This window comes from Sarcophilus harrisii, chromosome 3 (genome assembly GCF_902635505.1).
Source record: "Sarcophilus harrisii chromosome 3, mSarHar1.11, whole genome shotgun sequence".
In the NCBI taxonomy this organism is placed as follows: Eukaryota; Metazoa; Chordata; class Mammalia; order Dasyuromorphia; family Dasyuridae; genus Sarcophilus; species Sarcophilus harrisii.
In genome coordinates, this window is record NC_045428.1 from 287,395,569 (window position 1) to 287,418,017 (window position 22,449).

Here is a 22,449-nt window from a genome sequence, read left to right on the forward strand (position 1 = left end):
AGAATCATATAGCCAGTATATATCAAAGATAGGACTTAAAGCCAAGTCTTCTATCATCAGCTTCCTTTGCTCTGTTTTGTTATATCTAAATCCAATCCAGTATAACACTTAGAGAAGTTCTCTGAAGTCACAAAATGTTTATTGTTGAATTGAGTAAAAAAAAAATAGAGGAAAAGCAGATCAAAGGCAGGAAAATAAGAGAAAAGACATTTGAAATTTTGTAAGGTAATGAGACTGATTTTTCATCTGCAATTTATGAGGTTTAGTTTCTTTATAGTTGCAGGTTATGTATTCCCTTCCACAACAATGTTGTTGCTGTGTTACCTTAGTGAACAAAACTACTTTCAAAAAATACCAACAGAGAGGGGAAGCTGTTCTAAACTGAAGCGCATACAAACAATCAGGGTGAAAAGTAATGGGGAGAATAAAGCTTGCTCAAAATTCTAGGATTCATAAAATGGTTGTAGAAGAAATTCAAAAATACAAAAAAAATTGAAATATTCTTTGTACCAAGTAAGTCAGGATGGAAAACCAATTTGGTTAGATATTTGATTCCTGACACACTTTTACAGATATCTACTCTTCTATCACTATCCCACCAAAAGCTTGGATTTCACTCCAATTTCCCCAGGTTGGAACATTGAGTCTTTGATTTATCTTGTACTCCATGCCCTTTCTAAGAGGCCTTCCACACTATACCTCTTCAACCCATTCCAATACTCTTTTTATCATTCTCCCTTTAGTAGAATGTAATTTTTTTTGAGGGAAAAAAATCTTCCTTACTTGCTTTTCATTTATACCCCCCAGGGCTCAACACTAGCATTAGGTAATACTAAGGACTTAATAAATGTTCTACCTATCTAGATTCTAAAACATGCTTGCCTATACTTCATTTAAGCTATTCCTTTTTCTTATTCCATACCACTGGGATTCTTATAGCTGCACAAAGTGAACAGCTATTGGCCATAGTCCTTTGTTAATCCTATCTTTAGCTATCTCCCAAATATTCCCATGGGAATAGACCAGATGCCTTAATCCAACCACACACTCCTCTTTAATGCATTTATTCTTCTTTTTAGCTCTTTTACCAAAAGATAACATATATTTTCAATTTTTTAGATCTGTTATCTTTCCTTAGAGTCAATAAAAATTGAGGCAATGGAAGCACAAAAGTTAACAAAACAGATTAGTTGCTCCTCCCAGTATGTATGTGATTCCTAAATTATCTGGTCAACAGAAAGGTACCTTACTCTTCTAATTTTTCATCCAGTTGATGCCTGTCAATTTCCAGAGACATGATGCTTTCCCGGCTTAGATCTAAATCCCTCTCCAGTTTCTCCTTTTTCCATTCCAGGTCCATCTTTATTTTCTCTTCCTGCTCATAGAAGCCCTCAAGCTGATAAAAGAAAAATTTGGGTTTTTTAACTAAATGATTAATGACATTGAGAGTCTCTTGCAGAAAGTTAGTATATGTAGTACACTTAAAATCCAGAGAAGAGGAAAGAACAAAAATCATGTATTGTAAATAATAACAATGTATATATTCTACTCTATAATATATGCATGTATTTATTATGTTACATGTATATAGTATAATAATTATATTAAAGAATCTATTATGTGGTAATGAATGTTTTAAATATGACAAATGAATGTTTGTACTCAGACAAAGGGAAGCCTTGGTAGCATTAATAAGGAACTTTTTCATTATTTTATTTAAAGTCAACAAGCATTTATGATATTTAACCTACTATGTGATAGTTACTATGTGAGCTCCTGGGAGCAGAATATACTTAACTTTTTAAAAGAAAACACAATTTGAAAATTCCCTTCCAACTATGTCTCATATATATTAAAATTATATATGACATTGAAAGTTGTGACTTTGGCTATATCTTTGCTTATTGACACAATTTCATAGATGATATACTAGATGAAGTCAAACTTTCTCCCCCCCCAAAAAAAATATTGTTAATTGATACTGAAGTCTTTCAAAAGTCCCACTCACAGATGACATTGTAGCAGTTGTATTTATCTCTGGACCACCGCAAAGTCTTCTCCATGAAATCTATAATGATACAAAACAGTTTTGGAACCATCCACAATAAAAAAAAAAGTGGATAAAAATATGTTTTGTCCAGATGATACTTAGTTGGATGGGCAGCCAATCAAATTAGTCTATCATTATGTATATCCCTAACAAGATGGGCTGATTCAGAATGGAAGAAGATTATACTTAAAAGTGAGCAATGCTATAGATGATCCCAAACTGCTCACTATACTACTTTAAGACTCATGATTAACATCAATGTTCTTCTGGTGATGCACATGGCTTTGAGTCATGGAATACTATGATAATGTTCTGCAAATTCCACAGGGCAGTGAAAAATGAATGGTTGATATAAGCAGACTTTCTTTGGCACATTTCTAACAATAATTCACAAACAAAAATTGGTATAAGAAATGTATATACAAACTACAAAAGTAAAAATTAGAGAAAAGAAATGTACAGCATAATTATTTTTTAAAAAGTTACTTTAAAAAGATACTTTTGAAAATAAGAAAAATATCTCTAGAATGTTCAGTAGTTCGTCTTTGGAAGATTTATGAGAAAATATTGACAAGAATCATATAGGATGGGGTGTGAAGAAATTATAATTTATATTAATGAAAATAGCATTTACACAAGTGAAATGTCAAATCCATTAAAATTCCAATGTGCTGGAGAGCAATCTTGGATTTGCATGTAATTCATGCAACGTATCCAAACAATATATGATTATATATACCTGTTTAGTTTACAACAAGGGTGTTAACCCTGTCTTCTAATACCAGTTAGTGAAGTAGAAATTGAAGATAGGACAAAGGTCAGGAATGAGGCCAGATTGAAACTGAGAAGGATAAAATCTGATCAGTTTTCATAGAACTAGGATTATAATGGGGTATGTGAAGTTGGAATCCAGCAGTGATGCTAAAAATAGGAGTAAGAACAAAGTTCTATTATTGCAATGCAAGACTCTCCAATATGCAGGGAAATGAAAATACTTCATGGAGAAAATTCCATGGAGTCAATCTCAACATTCCTCTATTAAGCCTGAAAAACATAGATATAACTCGACTTTCAGCATGATCATCTTAAATGTTACATATTGTCCTCTCTTTGGTATTGAAGTTATATAGATTGTCTCTCCATCTATATGAAAGTTTCTTAGGACAGAAAAACATGTCTTTATTCTCCTCCCCACTGTGGAGACCCCAGCTTTACAGTAGTCATATTTATTATAGAATTCTGCATAGATTAAATATGTTCGTGAATTGAAATGCAATGAACTTAATGCCTTAAACTTCTTATTTTATACTGTTGATTAGTACACATTGAAAGATCTGCCAACTAACTATGAAAATAATCAGTAAGAGACAAAATATGCTTCTAAGTTTTTTTTGATTCTTTAAAAACAAAATATATGAATAATAGAAACATATCCAAAAGGGGGAAAATCACTTGCCTCACTGGCTTCCTGTTCTACTTTGTAGTTTGCTTTGCATGGGGTGCTGAGTATGTCTCCTTCGGCTTGTACCTCATCTAAGGCTTGCTGGGGGGCTTCCTTGGTGGCTCTTATGTCTCTGTCAAATCTCTCAATATTGTCATTTATCGATTCTATTTTTGTCAAATTCGTGACCTGTGGGCAAGGAGAAATAGTTCAAGCTCTCCTTCATCAGAGTCGACAGAATATTTAAGAATCTTATCCATCTTTTCATATTGGGCATCTGCACAGTAGCCAGTGTTACAAACAGCATCATGATGACCAGAAAAAGTTAACACCTGACAGATATATGGAAATGGAGAGAAATTATCTGTGTTACCAATCTGTATTCAAAGGATCAGAGATCTGGAGCCAGAAAGCATCTTAGAAGTCATCTAGCCCAATGCCATCATTGTGGAGATGAGGAAATGGAGACCCAGAGAGGTTTAGTGATTTGTCCAACATCTCACAGGCTGGGATTTGAACCAAGGTTCTCTGAGTTCAAATTAGTGATCTATCTTCAATACCACATTTATAAAGACAAATCATTGGAAGACACATTTTCCTGCAAAATGGAACCCATTAAAAATCATCAGTCTGATACTATGGAGATTTAGATAGAGCTGATAAAGTCTAAATCTGTATCTGGCCTCAAGTGTTGTCATCATGTGTGCCTGAGAACAGTGTCTTCCCAAGTGCCAGCTCAATCTGCTTTCTATAGTAAACTCTGTGTTTTTTTCACTGATATGTACTTAATAAGTATCTATTGATTTGAATTATCTGTCATGATCAAGATTTGATATGGTTAATCAAATTTTCTGGTATTTAAAGAATTATTATACATGTTATACAGAAAAGACCAATTTTCATGAAGTGACAATATAGAAAATCATAGATAACACTAAAAAGCATATTGAATTTCCTTTGAAGTCTTTCTCTCATGATTCAGAAGAATCTTGCTAGTCTCAGGGATCTATACTCCCAGCTCTTGAAGTTGGAAGAGATATCAATGGTGTTCTAGTTCAAATCCTTCATTTTTATACAAGAAATCTGATGTCCATAGAGAGAGAAAGTCGTTGCCTGAGATCATCCAAACAGAAAGCATCATTACACAAAATAGCATTCTTATGTAGTAGTGCAATGAATGGTGAGTTCTTGGGATCGAATGCCTAAAAACAGAATATATGAGCCTAAAACTGGGATCTATTCATGTGAAAGATAGCCAGAAAAGGGAGTAGCCATCACTCTTCAAAATCATCATTAAAGCTTTATATATTGAAAAAGTTTGAAAGATTTGGGAACTCTGATAAAGACAATGACCAAATGTAATTCCAGAGGAATTACATCTTCCAATGTACATTTGTACATGTACACAACATACATGTTTCATGATAAAACATGCTACTCACCTCTAGGATAGAAAGACCCAATGCTTAGCATAATGTCTGCTATAAATATAGGCATTTAATAAAAGTTTGTTGATTGACTGATTGATGGACTCAGAATATAGCTTGAGACTTTTTATGACATGGGAAATGAAATTTGTTTTGCTTGACTATACACACGTGTAACAGGCTTTGTTTTTCTTTTCTCAGTGGGGCAGAAGGAGAAGAGGGAAATGGGAAAGAGAATGAAAACAAAATAAATTTGAATTTTAAAAAGTTTTATATACGGGATGTCTACCAATTCCAAATGTTTGATACACATCATTCTTGACTATTCTCAACTACTACCAAGACAAGAGAATCAATTCTCTACCTAAAAATAAAGCATTTCATTCAAAGTCCAAATAGTAAAGCCATGGCAGAATTAAAATTGCTACCTACTCCAAATTAGCTATTTCTAAAACAAACAAACAAAAAAAAACACTTTGAGTCTAAACAAATCCATTTTAACCTATCTTATTTTGCATGCAAGGATATTGAAGCAAATGGAGAGAAAAGTACTTGGAAGATTAACTGTGATTTCAACATAAGCTTGCGTTTGAAATCTAAATCTGATAGCTCAGCATATTGTGTTCTGTATCTTATACCAGTTTTTAACCTTCCTGTAACCTAAGAAAGCCAGTTCTTGTGCTAATTAGAAAGAAGCTGGTGACAGAAACCAGATTTGAGAGAGCTGTAGTACAGACATGTGGGCCACCAGGCCTCTCTCTTCAGAAGGAAAAAAAAGAAGGAAAGTACCTTCTGTTCTGAAGAGTGCTTTTCTTTCTCTGACTTCACCAGTGTTTCCAGGTCATCGATTTCTTTCTTCAGCCCAGGGCATTCATCTTCCAGTTCGCTCTTCCTGGCATTCAGTTCAGAATTTATCTCCTCTTCTTCCCTCACTGGCTCAGAGAGTGCTTTGACTTTGGCCTCCAGCTGGATCTTGGATATTATCAGAGTTATTCTGTTCTTCAACATCTGCCAGGGTCTCTTGCTCCTACCATGATGCAGAGAAAACTGTTGCCAACAGCTGGAAATAATTCATCAGCAAAGAAAGAATTTTGTTTAACATTTAGTAGAGAGATAATTACTTGGTCTCTATCTAATATGTTGTCTATCTACCTTTTCTTAAACCACTGAAACAACATAGCAATCACCCCATGGGAGTGCCTTGTTTATGTTTAGAGGTAAATTTAATCTTTCAACCTCAATTAATAAGTTAAATTACCTTTTCTAGGGCACTGAATGGAATCCCAGTGACCGAAAAAACAAATATGTTAAAAAATAAGGCATGTGTCTCTAAATCCACAGTTTCTAGAAATGTTCATGTTGGCACATAGTCTGAGTGAATGCTGTTGTTTCCAAAAGGAAAAAAAAAAGCACATTCCAGAACAGGATTACACTACAGAATGCAGACTATTTATGATGGAATCCATTCCATAATATCATCAATCAGAGCTGCAACTAGCAGAGAATAAAAGGGGCCTTTAGCCTAGGATCTGAGTATCTAGGGGTAAGTTTCTTCCCCAAGGGGAGCACCTCCTCCACAGTGTGAATGTCCTGCCCATATTTTGCCTCAAGGAACTCCAAACACCTACTGGTTATGGCACAATTTGGGCTTGCCACTATCCTCACCCTCCTGCTGGATACCCCTTCCCTGCCTTATACCTGTCCTCAATGCTTTCATTTTACTAATCTAAATATATATTTAGTAAACATAACCAATCACTAGATGGTCCTTTGTGGTGGACAGAGGAGCTAACCTTGAAGCCAGGAAGCCCTGGGTTCCAGAGGCTGTGACACATTCAAGCTGTGCTTTTTGCAGCTCTTATTTCTATATAAGCTAAACTGTCCGTGGGAGGGAAAAAAAAATCACAGATCCAATACCAGTCCATTTTGCTAAACAGAATCACATCATGGACTACTTTCTCACAACTTGGTCTCAAGATTCCCAGAGTTACTTGAGGTCAATAGCGACATTTCATTTGATTTCTAATAAATTTTTTTGCCTCAATGATTCCAGCAACAGCAAACTCCACAAGTTGTACCCATGCTGCATAAAAAAAGGATTTCCTTTTATCCGTTTCCAAATGTACCGCCTCTAACTCGCACTGAGTGGCCCATTGTTCTTCATGTTACGGGTCAGGACCAAAATGAAGGAGCTGATTGCCTTTCACTATAAAGCACCTTTCATAAGTCTGAATCCTTCAATCAAGTTCCCTCTAATTTGTCTCCATTAGAAGCTAAATGAAACCTCTTCTTTGTGAGCAAGCTCTTGATTGCAGCAGGTCTTGCTGCACCACAACTCCAAACATATCTCCATTTCCCTTTTCTAAGACCTCACTCGTCCTCTGCAACATATTGGCTCAGGAAGTGTATTATCTTCTCATTTGCTATGCTTAAGTTGTCTCTGCAGTAAGATCAGTAGCAGATAAAGGCAAAATCCTGTTTACTGGCCTCTGGGTCAACTCTTGGCAGGAGATGCTACTGGCTGCTCAGCAACTGGTTACAGAGTTTGGGGGGAGGGTGAAGGACAAAGAGGAGAAAGGAAAAGGGGAGAAAAGTAAATCTCTGTCCTCAATCAGGACCTCAAAAAGGGAGTTAAATGAAAAATGTAAAGTCTGCTTTAGCAGGGAAGATCAGCCACAAGACAGAAGAGCCTCCAAAATTTGTTGAATAATGGAAGTATTTCATCTTCTTGCAGCCCCGGATGACAAGCAGAACAGACATTTTGTTCTATTCCATTCAGCATGTATCTTGGGCCTGCCACCAGCTCTGAATGAAGAGGAGTATCCAATTGACTGTCATTGATCCATTCATTACACATGACAGCAGGGTTTGGGGACTGAGCTTTGGTGGGTGCCAGTTTAACAGCCTAAAGATTCTTTCCCCAGTGACTGTTATTCCCACCCAGACTCACTGTGTTAATTGGAAAGGGCCAACTCAGGATTTCCAATCTGTGTCAGAAGAAAGCTTATTGGTTTGAGTCCCGTTGGACTGAGCTCTGTCCATTTTTGACACAGTGACTGACAAGTATAAATACCACCTATCTTCTAGGTAGCCAGACTGACATGGATTTTTCTTTAGCTTCATCACAACCCCATCCTTTTATATTAAAGCTCCCATTCCAAAGTCCTAGCCTTCATTCCCACTTCCCTTGGAGCTCTGCTTCCCAAACCTGCTCCATCGAACAGCTCTGACAGTCCACCCAAAATTGGATATGCTCCATTCCTGTGTAGGGTAGAGGGCAGAAAAGGATAGCTGAGTCTCATCCGTAGTTATCCCAAACCGATCACACACTGTCACTCATTTCAAAAAAGAATGATGGTGAGGCAAAGAGGTTTGATATTTTTAAGTGTTCAAAAAAGAGTGTGTGCATGTATTAAAGCTTGGATAAAGAAATTAGACTGCAAATTTAGAACATGGAATTGGCCCAAGGGAAGAACATAGCTAAATTCAGCTCTTTAATAAGTCATTTTTTTCCTGAAAATTCTTTCAATGCATTCAAAATCATCAAAACAGTTTAGCTGTTTGGTTGATGTTACCGAATTTGAACTTCAAAAAAATTAATGCAGTGCTTTTAAAATTAATTTCTTTGATTGATTAATTCATTCAATACTTACTATTTAAGCATTGGATGCGTGCTATATAAACCACTATGCCAGGTACTACCAGGGAGGAAACAGAACAATTTCAAAAACAGTTATTGCTCTTTAGCAAAAATTAGAGCAGACAAAATATGTGCACAAATAATTGCAGTATTAGATAGTATATCAGAAGTATCATGTGGCAGATTCAAACCATAAAATGTAAGATTCAGAGGAAGAAAAGACTACTTCCTAGGATGATCAAGACAGTCTTCCTGGAAAATGTAGAATTTGAACTAGAATTTGAAAAAAAAGGTAATGATGGATCTAGTCAGGAGAAGAAAGCAACCTAAGTAAATGTTCAGTGACAAAAAAAGGTGTGTACTTAGATAGATAAGCAGATCTGTTGTGAAGGAGTTGTTAAAGAGAAAGGAGAAGTCTGGAAAGTTATAGTGGTAGATTATCCTTTATCCCCCCACCCACCCACTACCTTTACCACTATCTCCCTCCATTCAAATATTGTGTCAGGGGTTCCTAGTGAGAGTAGCTACCAGCTCTCTTCTACCATCTTTTCTTTTGTAAGTATTTTCTCTAAAAATGCCCTGAACTGGTTTTCATGATTAATTCAGTTGCCCCAGAGGAAGAAGGGATCAGAAAGACAAGAAAAAGACCCTTTAGAATCTGGATCCAACTTACAGAAGATCTCTAAATTGTAGCAGATTATGAAAGCCCAGGAAGCATTTACCTCCAAAGCTAGGGAGAGAATGGACCCATAAGAGGGATTAACTCTAATTTAGTCCAGAATAAGAAAGTGGAGACTCAGTCCAATAAGACAAACAGAAGCCAGTTCTCACAGAACTCAGAGACAGGGCAAGCTGAAAACCTTTACTGTTTGTTGATGTAATGTGCTTGGCCAATTCCAATAGACTTGTAATGGAAAGAGCCATCTACATTCAGAGAGAGGACTATGGGGACTGAATGTGGATCACAGCATAGTATTTTCACTTTTGTTGTTGCTGCTGTTTGCTTGCTTTTTTCACATTTTTCCCATTTTCTTGTGCAGCATGATAAATGTAGAGATATTTTTTAAAGAATTGCAACTGTTTAGCCTATGCGGGGTGACTTGCTGTCTAGGGGAGGGGATGGAGGGGAAAGAAGGGAGAAAAATATGGAACACAAGGTTTTGCAAGGGTGAATATTAAAAACTATCTTTGTATGTATTTTTAAAAATAAAAAGCTATTATCACAAAAATAATAAAATAAATGTTTGTTGACTGGCTGATTGACTGGCTAAGTAAATGACTTAGAGTTATTCTGATTCTGAGCACGAAAAAGTTGTACTACTGCCAGTCCTTCTAGCTACTGATGTGGTTGCTCAACACCTGATGCCATCTCCTGGAGAGAATAAGCAACTGCGGCCATAAAGGATCATCCATGAAGGGAAGGAAATTGCTGGTCTTTTTCCCCCTCCTATTAGGAATTATGGGTTCTTCTTCCCATGGTTCTTCCAAGATAGTTTTTTGACCTCCCTGAGACATTATACCAGTTGGAGAAGGGGAAAGGAAGAGAGTATTATAGTTCATTCCCACCCAATTTCAGGATGTTCCTGGGGATGTTTTTCCTTTTGCCTCTATGTACATGTGTGTTTGAATGGGTCCCACATACTGGTCCCAAGTGCTTCCTGGCTATATTTGAGCAAGTATCCATTTCCTTCCTTTTTACCTAAGAGCTAATCTTTCATTCATTCCCATTTCCCTTGGAAGGGCTTCTTCATTCCATCTCTTTTTTATCCTCCTGGTCCCTGTCAGTGTTTGGGTCAACTGAGCCATGCCAGAAAGTAACCTAGGGAAAAGGGGAGAGGAGGAAAGAGTTAGTTGTTTCTTCCAGCAAAGATACCTGCTGTACATAGGTGGGAGGATTTTTCACTCCTTCTAAGCTGGATCCAGATTCTAAAGGGTCTTTGATAAAAGACTAAGGTGTTTTAAGTTTTATCCTATAGGGCCTGTGGAACCACTGAATGTTTTTGAGCAAAAAAGCTGTGTTGAAGGCACCTGGTTCATGGCAAAAACTGAAGGCAGAGAAATGCTTTGGAGCCTATTGTGATATTTTGACCACAATCAAACGCATTTTAGTACTTTAGACTAGAGATGTCAAATATACAATAACTTCCCTTTATCCCCAACTCTTCAATGCAGCAGAACCACATTAAAATGTAATTGGTAAATATTTAACAAAATTTTTAAAAAATAATAAAACAAAGATCATATTAATGTGTGGTTTTTCTAAGTCACTATGCATCAGGGATTCTTAAGTATGGTTCAGGGGTCAAGTGAGTTAGGATCTACTTAAAAGCTTTGGAATGCACATTAAGATATACATATACATACAAACATATACATGCATACACACATGCATACATATGTATCTTGTCAGGAAAGGCAAATCTGAACATACTTTAAGGACTGACTTATTATCAGCTAGCCCCTATTATATACATATTCAGTATCTAGAAGTTTACTGATCCCTGTAATATATCATGGTACCTCTAATAAGGTAAAATCTAATTATACTCAAAGACTAGCTGCCAAAGAATCTTCTCATTTCATTATGAAACAGAGGGCATTTTTAAATGTTTTAATTACCCATATTCAGCAGAAATTGATAGAGTTTGAAAAACTCTCATTCTTCTGTGATGGTTGCCATTTTTTTTTAACCTTTCCAAGCAATCATTACCCAAAAAAACCACAAGTAATTCCAAAGAGAGAATGAGTGAATGAATAGCAGACCAGGTGGAACACTCATAGCCTGCAGCTGGTGGAGTAAGTCATTCTTTTCACGATTAAGGAAGACTTGCTTTGCTTTCCATTCCTCCTCCTGATATATTGCTTTCTCTAAGGCTTTGCTCAGCTTTGCCAGCTCTTCCTTAAACCCAGCCACCTCTTTTTCCACTTTCCACAGACTTCACAAGAAAAGCTGATCTTAAGAAAAGCTGCATTCTTGGCCAGCTCTTCCCAACTAGAAAAACTCTGATATTCCACCAGACTACTAGAAATGCAGCTCTGATTGCAAAGAAAAAAAAAATTAACAGATAATTTGTTAAGCACTTACTATATGTGACAAATACTGTAAGGCTCTGAGGATTCAAATATAAGCAAATAGTCCCAACACCCCCAAAGAATTTGCATTCTAATAGGGGAAGACAATATGTAAAAGAGAATTTAAAAGGGGAAAAGGAATAAATAAGTGAAAAGAAAAGAGGGAGTTTAGGCAGCGTGGTGAGGAAAAGACATGAAAATAATAAAGACTGGCTCCTGTCAAGATAAAGGTAAAACTCACTTATCAGGAATAGAATTTAAGGCTGAGAAAGAATCAAAAGCAGGTTAATCCAGGCTTCCAGAGAAAGAATGTATCTTCCAACTTATCTAGGACACCTGACAAATACACTACTTCAGTAATAATGTTATCTGTACATCTCAGCCATCAGATTGGCTAAAATAATAGAAATGGAAAATGTACTGGAGGGAATGTGGGGAAATAGGTATGTGTAATTTGTAAACAGGTCCAACCATTCTGGAAAACAACTTGGAACTGTGCTCAAAGGGCTATGAAACTGTGTGTACCATTTGAGGGTAGCTAGGTGGCAGAGTGGATAGAGTACTAGATCTGGAATCAGGAAAATTATTTTCCTAAATTCATATCCAGCCTCAGACACTTACCAGCTGTGTGATGCTGGGCAAGTATTTAATCCTGTTTGCCTTAATTTTCTCATCTGTAAAATAAGCTGGAAAAGGAAATAGCAAACTATTCCAGTATCTTTTCCATGAAAGCCCTAAATGGAGTCAAAAAGTTAGACACAATTGAAAAGTATCTCAACAACTCATTCTTTGACTCAACAATATTGCTGTAAGGTTTATATCTCAAAGACATCAAAGAAAAATAAAAATACACATATGTAAAAATATTTACAGCTGTTCTTTTTATGGTACAAAGAATTAAAAATTGGGAGGATAACCATCAATTGGAGAATGGCTAAACAAGTTATGGTTTATGATTGTGATGAAATACTATTTGCTATAAGAAATGATGAGCTGGGATATTTCAGAAATGCCTGAAAATACTTATGCCAGTTGGATAAGGCAAACTGTGTATACCATTTGAGGGTATCTAGATACAAAGTGAAGAGAACAAAACCGAGATAATAATATATATAATAAGAGTAATTTTGTAACAATAATCAGCTATGACAGACTTGGTTATTCTGATCAATATGAGGATCCAACACAACTCCAAAGGACTCATCATTTAAAATGTTATCCACCTCCAGATAGAGAACTGATGGAAATCAAGTGTAGATTGAAACATAATTTTCCCTTACCTTATTATTCCAGCTTTTTTTTATAACATGGCTAATGTGTAAACATATTTTGCATGACTTCATATGTATAAGTAATGTAAGTAAATAAGTAAATATTTCTTACTATTTCGAAGGATGGAAGAGGGATGAAGGAGAGGGAGAGAATTTGGAACTGAAAATAATTTTAAAGTAATAATACCTCCTTATATTTGCATAATGCAAAATATTTATAAGTACTTGCACACTATCTTAATTGGTCTTTACAATAAAACAAGGAGTTATGCACTCAGTAGGTAGTGTTAACTCCATTTTACTGATGAAGAAATTGAGATAATGAGACATGTGACTAACAACAGTCACATAGAAAGTTAGCAAAAGATCTAGAACTCAAACCTCTATGAGATCAGTGCTGTTTATTCTACATTTCACTAGTCAAGTAATGGAAAAATATTTTGTTGTGTCTGATAATGTAGCATACATCTAAAAAGTATGATATTTCTGTTATAGGATCTTCCGGAATTTGGCCCACATCACTTTCCCTCATACTGAGGCTTGGATTAGTGTAAAGATGTTAGCTAGTCTCTCTCATCTGTTTTTCTAGCTGATCCAAGAGGTCAGCTATAAAATACATTAGGAGAGAAAATATATAGTTGTTATGATTAGCTAGAGAATAGTTAATCTGTTCTTTTCTACCATAAAATGTGTGTGGTGATAGCACTTTATGTTTTGTTGTAAAATTCCTTCTAGTTCTATTTAAACATTTTTTAGCATTTATATTTTTGTAAATTTGAGTTCATAAACTCACGAAAGCAGAATTGTGTTTTTAAAAGAAAATTAAATCTTATGTTGTGATTATTGCTAAGAGATCATTTAATGCTAGTAAGGAATAATGCAAGCTCTACCTCCAAAGGGCAAAGAGTTATGGCTAGCAAGTACAAATGACTCCTTTCTCCCTGAGATTTAAAAAAAAGATCACCTTAGGAATTCAGTGAGCAAATGTAGTAACCAACCATATCCTCATTTCTTTTTTCCCATATACAGTGGCAAGAAAAATGTGCAGAAGGAGCAGAAAAGTGGCCAAAGACACTACTGGCAAGAACTTCTAGAACAAAATGAAGGTTAATCAAAAGGCAGGCATGAGTTTGCATTTATTAAATATAGTTAGTTGTCTCTTTTCCTAGATTGATGAACAAATGCAAACACTCTGTTATTCAGCTTTGATGAATATCAATAAATCATTGTAATCCTGGAGTTATGAATCTCCCTTTCTCCCCAGATCCCCTCCCCAACAACAACAACAAAAAAGACTTTTGATGTGAAGTAGAGAAATTTAAGATGCTTAAGAGAAAAGGTTCTATCCAAGGTAAGATAAAATTAGGGTTAATTAAAGCAATGATTGATAACAATTAAGGCTTAGTGAGATAAGTGCCTAATTATACTTAGGTGATTGTCTTACTACAACAGCATTGTAGTAATTAATAATCTGGTTCTCCTTCACTGTCTCAATAAAGCTGTCTTGCCCACAAGGTCATATTATCCAAACATGACCATGATTTGATAGAAGCTATTCATTCAAAGATGCAGGCCAAATACCTAAGAGGAAATAAGTGCCTGCTTGAGGGCTGGCCTGAACCCAAGCTTATCAAGTGAAAGCAAACACTGAATACTCTAACAATTCATTATTAATAACAATGAAGATGGGGATTGGAACCAGGATCTCATTGATACAGGAAACTTCCGTGATAATTTCTGGAAGTATGATGTTCAGGTCCCTTTTTAAATCATGGTTCTTAGATAGTCCAATAATTTCTTAATTATGTCTCCTATATTTATTTTCTAATCTATTGTTTTTTCCAATAATATAGTTCACATATTTTTTCATTGTTTTGATCATTTGATTGATTCTTGATGTCTCATGGAATCATTAGCTTCCACTTGTCCAATTCTAATTATTTTTTTTTCATTAGCTTTCCTACTTCCCTCTCCATTTGGCCAATTGTACTTACTTAGGAGTTGTTTTCTTCAATAAATTTTTCCATATACTTTTACATTTTTTATAATTTTTTTCCAGATTTTGTCATGATTCCCTTACATCACGCCCATTTCTTTTCTTTTTTGAAATTTTTGTTAATTTATGGAGTAAAACATGCATTTTCATAACATAATACAATACAAAAAGATGATTGTATATAAAACTGTAAATCTCCTATGCACAAACTTGCTATTCCTTTCAAATATACAACAAATTTGTCATGTAATTTTTTTTCTTTCATTCTTCCCTCTCCCTTACTCTAAAAGTTAGCTATCATAAGACACAAATAGATATATATGTAAAATTATTCTATGCATACTTCTACTTATTCTTTCTCTTGTTTCAGACAGTGCCTTTCTTCATATGTCCTTTATAGTTAATTTGTGTATTTAAAATAAAATAACATTCACTCAAAGTTGTAAAAATTCATTTATTTTGCCAATTTTTTATTTCTCTCCTATTTGGTTTTTTAAATTTTTTTTGAGCTTTTCCAGGAATTCTTTTGGGGTCTGAGACCAATTCATATTTTTCTTTGAGGCTTTGAACTAGGTGTTTTGACATTGTTGTTCTCTTTTGAGTTAATGTCTTGATCTTCCTTGTTACCATAATAATTTTCTGTGGTCAGGTTCTTTTCTGTTTTGTTTTGTTTTGTTTTTGCTTTTGCTTATCTTTTCCAGCCTACTTTTTTTCTTTTAAAATTGAGCTCTGCTTCTGAAGTAAAAGGAATAACTTTTCAAATTTCTCACATCTGTGGCTGCAGGTCCTGTTTTCTTGCCTGGTGCTTCACAAGGACCATGGGAGGTCTGCATTAAGATCCAGTGGGGATTTGACTGACTCAGTAGGTGTTGCACTCAGGTTCATAGGGTAGGGATTGGGAGGCATCATGCTGAGACCAGTGGGGGGTAGGGGTGTAGCTCCTGCTGCATCAGGTTGCAAGCAGGTGTTGACCATTTGCCTGTTGCTGCTGTGGGTCCATGGGGCCTCAGTCACTGACCTATGTTGGGGTTCAGAGTCTCCTCCTCACTTGCTGAGGCAGGGCCTGATGTTCACTTGCTAGGCTGTCTACCCTGAATGTGCTTCCCTTTTATCAAAGTAAGATGACTTTCCTACTGATTTTCAAAGTTATCTTGGGTTAGAAAACTATTTTATGCCATATTTTTGTTGGTTCTTCCATTCCAGAATTCATTTTGAGGGGCTATTTTATAGTTGTTTAAAGGTGATTATGGGAGAGCTCCAGCAATCTCCTGCTTGCTCTGCCACCTTGGTTCCCAGATGTGATATAGAAAACTACTTGATGAGGAAATTCCCTCTGCTAATTCAGATCAGCAACTGCTCTGCAATTTATAATCTTAAGGAAATGTATCAAGCTTTTAAAGAATAAGTGAGCTGTCCATGGTCACTTAGCCACTCTGTATCAGAGGCAGAAACAGAGTTCAGGCATTCCTAACTCAGAGTCCAGATCACTATCCACTACACTATTCCTGCATTCCAAAATGAGAGATGCAAAAAAAAAAAAAAAAAAAAAAAAAGCAAATGTCTATTCCAATTTTTATTTTGAAAAAACAAAAAAATTCATTTTGAAAACATGTAGTCTAAAAATACTATTAATTCACTTTTTTCATATTCTTACGTATGAAATAAGCCCAAAGGCAAATAAATTTATAGTCTATGACACAGAATGAGTTCCAGGCTTGTTTGGATAAGGTTAAATTTGGGAAACTTTTCTCTGAAATATTTTTGCTGTGTCCCACCTAGAACTTCTAGGGAATATCATAATTTAGTTTGATAGGACAGAATTTATTCAAACTGTGTATAATGTTCTCTTGGTTCTACTCACTTCATTTAGCATCAGTTCATGTAAGTCTCTCCACGCCCTTCTGAATCAGGCCTGCTGATTGTTTCTTATGGAACAATAATATTACATTACATTCAAAAATCATAACTTATTCAGCCATTCCCCAACTGATGGATATTTACTCATAAACTGGTCTTGAATTAATCAATCTATCTCAGTGTGGCATTATCACATGGGAAGAATCCAGGGCAGATAAGAATACATCTAACCCAAGGGTTAATCCCTGGTTAAGGAAATATCTAAGGCAAAAGCAAAGTCCCCATCAGTGAAAGCAACAAGGCACAGGGGAGGGGAAAAACAAACTTGGTTATATTTTCTACTTCTGAAAATAATAAAAATAGCATGTCTTTACTTAGTGTTTTAAAGTTTACAAAGTTTGCATATGCTATCTCATTCAATCCCCACAAGAATGCTATTTTATCCCTATTTTAAAGAAAATTGAGTCAGAGAGAAGTTATATGACTCCCTAAAGTCAAGACAACTAGTACATTCTGATGGCAGATTTGAACTCGGGGCTGCTCCTAATTCTAAGTCTTTTGTTCTATGCACCATAGTATTCAGCTGCCTGATTACTATTATTATTACCATTATTCTCTTTTCATGTGAGAACACTAGAAACAGCAAAGATTTAGGTCACAATTGTTGTTGTCATTGAATCATTTCAGTCATGTCCAAATTTTTGTAGCCCCTTTTGGGATTTCCTTGGCAAAAATACTGCAGTGGTTTGCCATTTCCTTCTCCAACTCATTTTGTAGATGAGGAAACTGAGGCAAACAAGGTTAAGTGACTTTTTCGTGATCACACCACTAGTAAGCATCTGAGATCATTTGAACTCAGGAAGATGAATCATTCCAACTCCAGACCAGTATTGGAGCCACTTCACAGCCATCTAGCACAGTATCTCCTTCAATAAATTTAACTTTTGTTTAAGACAGCCTTAAAAAAAGAAGTAAACAGAGAGTGGCAAGAAGTCCTGAAGGATTTGTGCACCAGTGGGGTTTCTCCATAAACTCCTATTCTCTAGGAAATCTATGTATTCTAATGAAGAGTCTACTCTCATTTCACTCTCATTTCCACTAATAAATGTGGGCTTCACCCCCTTTATCTAATGTTCTCCCTAACCCTATTTATTTTCAATTTTAATTCATTTCTCTCTCTTACTGAGTATTCAACTGCTGACTATTTCATGAAAGCCAGTTATCAGAGACACAATTTACCAAATAGCATTCCTAGACAGTATTCTAAAGGAATATCTTGGTAGCTATTCTTCCACCTGTCAATATGGCATTGAAATCCCACATGGATGTTATTTGGATATTTAGTCTGGTGAAATTCTCACTAAGGTAAGCACAGTAGCTTACATAGCACATAGCAGGTGCTTAATAAAATCTGGTCAATCTATGGTCCACTCACAAGTTAGATAGAACCCTAAAATTGTCACTAAATAGAGACAAAGACACAAAAAGACACATGAGCGAGTTAAGATTCTCTATGGCTGATTTGAGATTAAGGATGTGTGAGCCTAATCACCCTTTTTCACACAAAACCCTTTTCCATCTTCATGTTTGCACTGTCTCTCTACCATTCTTACAAGATCCTGCTTCTCCTCCACCACATAGAATTCTTATTCCTTCAAGAAACAACTCAGGCACTACCTTTTATGTGAAGCCTTTCCTGATTCCCCCATCAAATTGCTAATACTCTCCTTCCTAGACTACTTTGGATTTTGTGTTTATTTTCTTTTGTTTATTCTGTATATAGGTACTTGCTGCCTCCCCCCAAAACATGTAAACTCCTTGCAATAGCTGCTATTGCATTCTAGCATTTGTTTCCTTCATACCAGCACAGGATCTCATAGTCTATGTTGATGAATTTATTGATTTCAAAGGACATGCATGTCATTTTGTAAAGTGGAAGAACTATTTCCTAAGAGGTTCCTTGAAAGAGTCTGTTGTCCTGACTTAAGCAAGTGGTTTGCTTCCAGAAAGGTGTTTACTCACCTTGAAATGAAACGTGATCTGTAACCATTTAATCTCAGAACCTTCAAATTCATTCAGTACTGTGTCTATTGTCATGAACCTGCCCTATAAACTGCAAAAAGGTAAAGACAATCATGATTGAGGTTTTAAAAGCATTGACTTTGCTTTCTCAAACTGCTTTGTATTATTCACATTCAAAAGAATACTGTTGATGGTGGTTGGGACTGTGGGGGTTGGAAGACTGCCTAATGGCTGTGCTTTCATAGGTATTTTAAGAAACACATTCATTCCACCCACTCTTCTATGAACACATTCTCTGTAGCTTTCTGGTTACCTTAGTGATTCCAAAATGGTATTGGGCTTTGGTGAAGAGAAGAGAAGGAGGCTGGGAGCTCTTCAGTCACTTCCCCTTGTCCATGACTTTCTTATTGGAATGGCACAGGGATTCAGGATGCAATACCTAAATAAATAGAGTAAATTATTAGACCAAAGTTAAAAGGAGCTGAATAAACCATGAAATAGACAAATAAAGATGAAAAAAGGAAAACGACACATTTTCCTTCCATAATACCATAATCACAAAACTCATTAAAAACAATTTTTGTCTAACTCAAAGAATTATGAGGATCATCATAATATTCTTCATATTTTATGTACTTTATATATTACAGGGTGCCTTCCCATATACGATTTCATCTAATCCATGACTTGTTAACCCTTAAAATGTTGTTATATCATGAGTTATTTTATTATTATGGTAGGCACTCAATATAGCAGTCTGAATATTTGCCGAATGAATAAATGAATTGAATCCTCACAGTAATCCTATTAAGACAAGTATTCTATCCCCTTTTACAAAGAAGGAATCTGAGAGCCAGAGAAGTTTAGTGACTTTCCTAATCAGTGGTGTGCTAGAACTAGCTTGTACTAGTTCAAAAGAGCCAATTGTTAAATTTTCAGCATGAGCATTTATTTCCATGTTGGTACTAGTGAAAGCTACAAATCAAGGTTTGATTTTTATTATTATTATCTACACTTAAGAAGGTAATGGAGAAAATGTTAATAATAAATGTTAGTAAACTAAGCTTAAAAGTCTCTTATGGGTTTGGAAAGCTACTTGTTAAATATTTACCGACATATTCATACTTAACACTAACAATGAATTAATGAAAGAGTCAGGATTAGCTCAGCATCCTGACTCCCAATCCATTGCTCTTTTCACGATATTTTGCTGAATTTTCAAGGCTTCCTTTTGATTGTTGAATTCTAAAATGATGCCTTTGATGACATTGATTCAAATATTCAACCACCAAGCAAAATGGTCCCTTCCTATTTCAAAAAGTTCCCTTCATGCATGCAAGGGCCTTCATTTTTTCAAGGTCCCTTAAGCATTGCAAGGTACAACACAATGTTACACAAACTCTCAGATTCAGCTCCCCCTCTGTACATTTTTATATCTATAAGCCTACTGTCCTTTAATAGAGATTTAAAGATAATGCAGATGTCACAAGGCTTTTCTGTTCTCCTTAGCTCTTCCTACTTCAGTAACTAATAATATCTGACACAGTCTCTAATCACAGACACCAATATGAGATTGCTATGTCATCTCAAAGCCCAATCTTTCAGAGCTAAGCCAGAGCATGAGTTCATTTCACAGAGCCAAAATGTGCATGTCCATCTCCTTAGAGGTGGCTCAATCTAATAGGTCCTGGGCTCTCTTACTACTGATATATAAGACTTTGGGAAAGACATTCAGTAAGGATGATAATAGAGATAGTAAATTTTTAAATCACCTAAAGGGCCTTGTGTTTCCATGTAAGCACCCAAACTAACAAGACACTGATTCAGGAGAAACGCCTTAGCCTGAACAAAACCACAAATGACAGACTATTAACCAATCAAAACAATTTTCCTTGGCTCACCACCAAAATTAAACTATTCGGAGGATAAAGGACGTTTATACATAAAGAATGAATTCCTAGCATATTATCCAAATGAGGAAGAATGAAAGAAACCATCCTGTATTTCCCAAATCCTGGATCCATAAGTACACCTTTTGCTTGGATTTAACCTACATTTAACCTTTCCACATAACAGATTTTCACATTTCAGCTTTGATATATCATAGGTCAACATGAGAAATTAAATGGGAATTGATGCAGAAAGATGACAGAAAAAAATTTAGAAATTCAGAAATCTATAAAGTATATTATTGTATAATATCAAAATGTTTTATCTAGTAATACCTTAATTCAGACTTCTTTTTTGGTATATAGGGAAGGTCAAAAAATTTTACATGGATTTTCCAGATCATGGTGGGGGAGAGGGGAGCGGAGTGGGTGGGGGGGAACTGCACCTCTAATCCCCATGATTGGAAAATCCTGAGAGTAAATAGAATCTATCTTGATACACAATTTCAGTGACACTACTGTGGTACCAGGAAAGAATCCATTACACTTGAAAGAAGGCAAATTGGGCTCATTTCTTAAATCAATATTGCATTGAATAAAATCTATGAAATAAAAGAGCCAGAATAGAGTGCTGAAGTCAAAAGATGAAAGTTTATGGTTGACATTTCACCTTGACATAAGAAAAGACTTCATCCTTCTCACCTGAGAGTTCCTATCACAGCTAACTTTAAAGATAGGTTTGGTAAGAAATCATCTAGGTAGCATTCCTTTCTCACTTCTTCCATCAAAGAAAAATCATTTTATCTTACTAACTATTCTCTCAGACTGTGATCAGGTGGCAGCTGTTATAAAAATCCAAGCACCATCATCCCCAAATTATGTTTTTAACATATTTACAGATGCCTTGAATTTCCTTGTACCTGGGATCAAAATTTTTCATTCCATAATTACATATAAGAAACAAGATGTAAATGCTAGCTAGGTATGCTAGGTAGGGGTCCTCAAACTTTTTAAATAGGGGGCCAGTTCACTGTCCCTCAGACTGTTGGAGGGCCAGACTATAGTAAAAACAAAAACTTTGTTTTGTGGACCTTTAAATAAAGAAACTTCATAGCCCTGGGTGAGGGGGATAAATGTCCTCAGCTGCTGCATCTGGCCCAAAGACCATAGTTTGAGGACCCTTGATAGACTCATGCTAAAGTATCAACGATTGAGAGCAGAATCTTTTCTAAGAGCAGATTTTGCTAGGAAAAGGGATGATAGAACATAGGAGTGTTGGTAACTTGATCTGGATGAGAGAAAGAATAGGATGCAGTGAAAAAACAGTAAGAATTTACCTACTTCCCAATGTTACCTAGAGGTTACCTTGTGGATCCCACCCAACCCAACCCAATCCTTCAATAACTGCAGGAGCATCTTCTTAGGTTTCAATATACGCATCTGTAAAATGGGAGATTTAACTAGATATTCTCTAAGGTCTTATCAAACTTTAAATTCATGACTTTGACAACTGCAGGAGCATCATTTTAGATTTCAATGTCCTCATCTGTAAAATGGAAGATTTAACAATATATTCTCCAAGGTCTTTTCAAGCTTTAAACTCATGACTTGGACATCTTATTAGACGTCAATGTCCTCATTGTAAAATGAGGGATTTAACTAAATATTGTCTAAGATCCTATCAGGCTTTAAATTCTACATAGTATGGTGGAAAGAGAGTGAGATATGAATATCTGGGTTTGAATCTATTCCATAGTATTTCCTTTTTGTATATTCCTGGACAA

The 22,449-nt window shown here is 35.7% G+C and overlaps 1 protein-coding gene across 6 annotated transcripts in view; it reads right to left on the minus strand.

The window, feature by feature from the left end:
• MYH15 (myosin heavy chain 15) overlaps positions 1–6,308 on the minus strand; it is a 107,746-nt gene extending 101,438 nt beyond the window's left edge. For 5 of the 6 annotated variants that reach the window (XR_004232981.1, XR_004232980.1, XR_004232979.1 and 2 more), the window contains exons 1-5: positions 6,177–6,308; positions 5,708–5,978; positions 3,507–3,680; positions 2,009–2,068; positions 1,251–1,396 (exon numbers count right to left, since the gene is read on the minus strand). Coding sequence is in view for 1 of the 6 variants with exons in the window: in XM_031959636.1 (XP_031815496.1) it covers positions 1,251–1,396; positions 2,009–2,068; positions 3,507–3,680; positions 5,708–5,926 (599 nt within the window). In the remaining 5 variants the exon portion in view is untranslated. The remainder of the gene's footprint in view (positions 1–1,250; positions 1,397–2,008; positions 2,069–3,506; positions 3,681–5,707; positions 5,979–6,176) is intronic. The other variant, XR_004232983.1, reaches the window with a different exon arrangement.
• Positions 6,309–22,449: the final 16,141 nt, after the last annotated feature.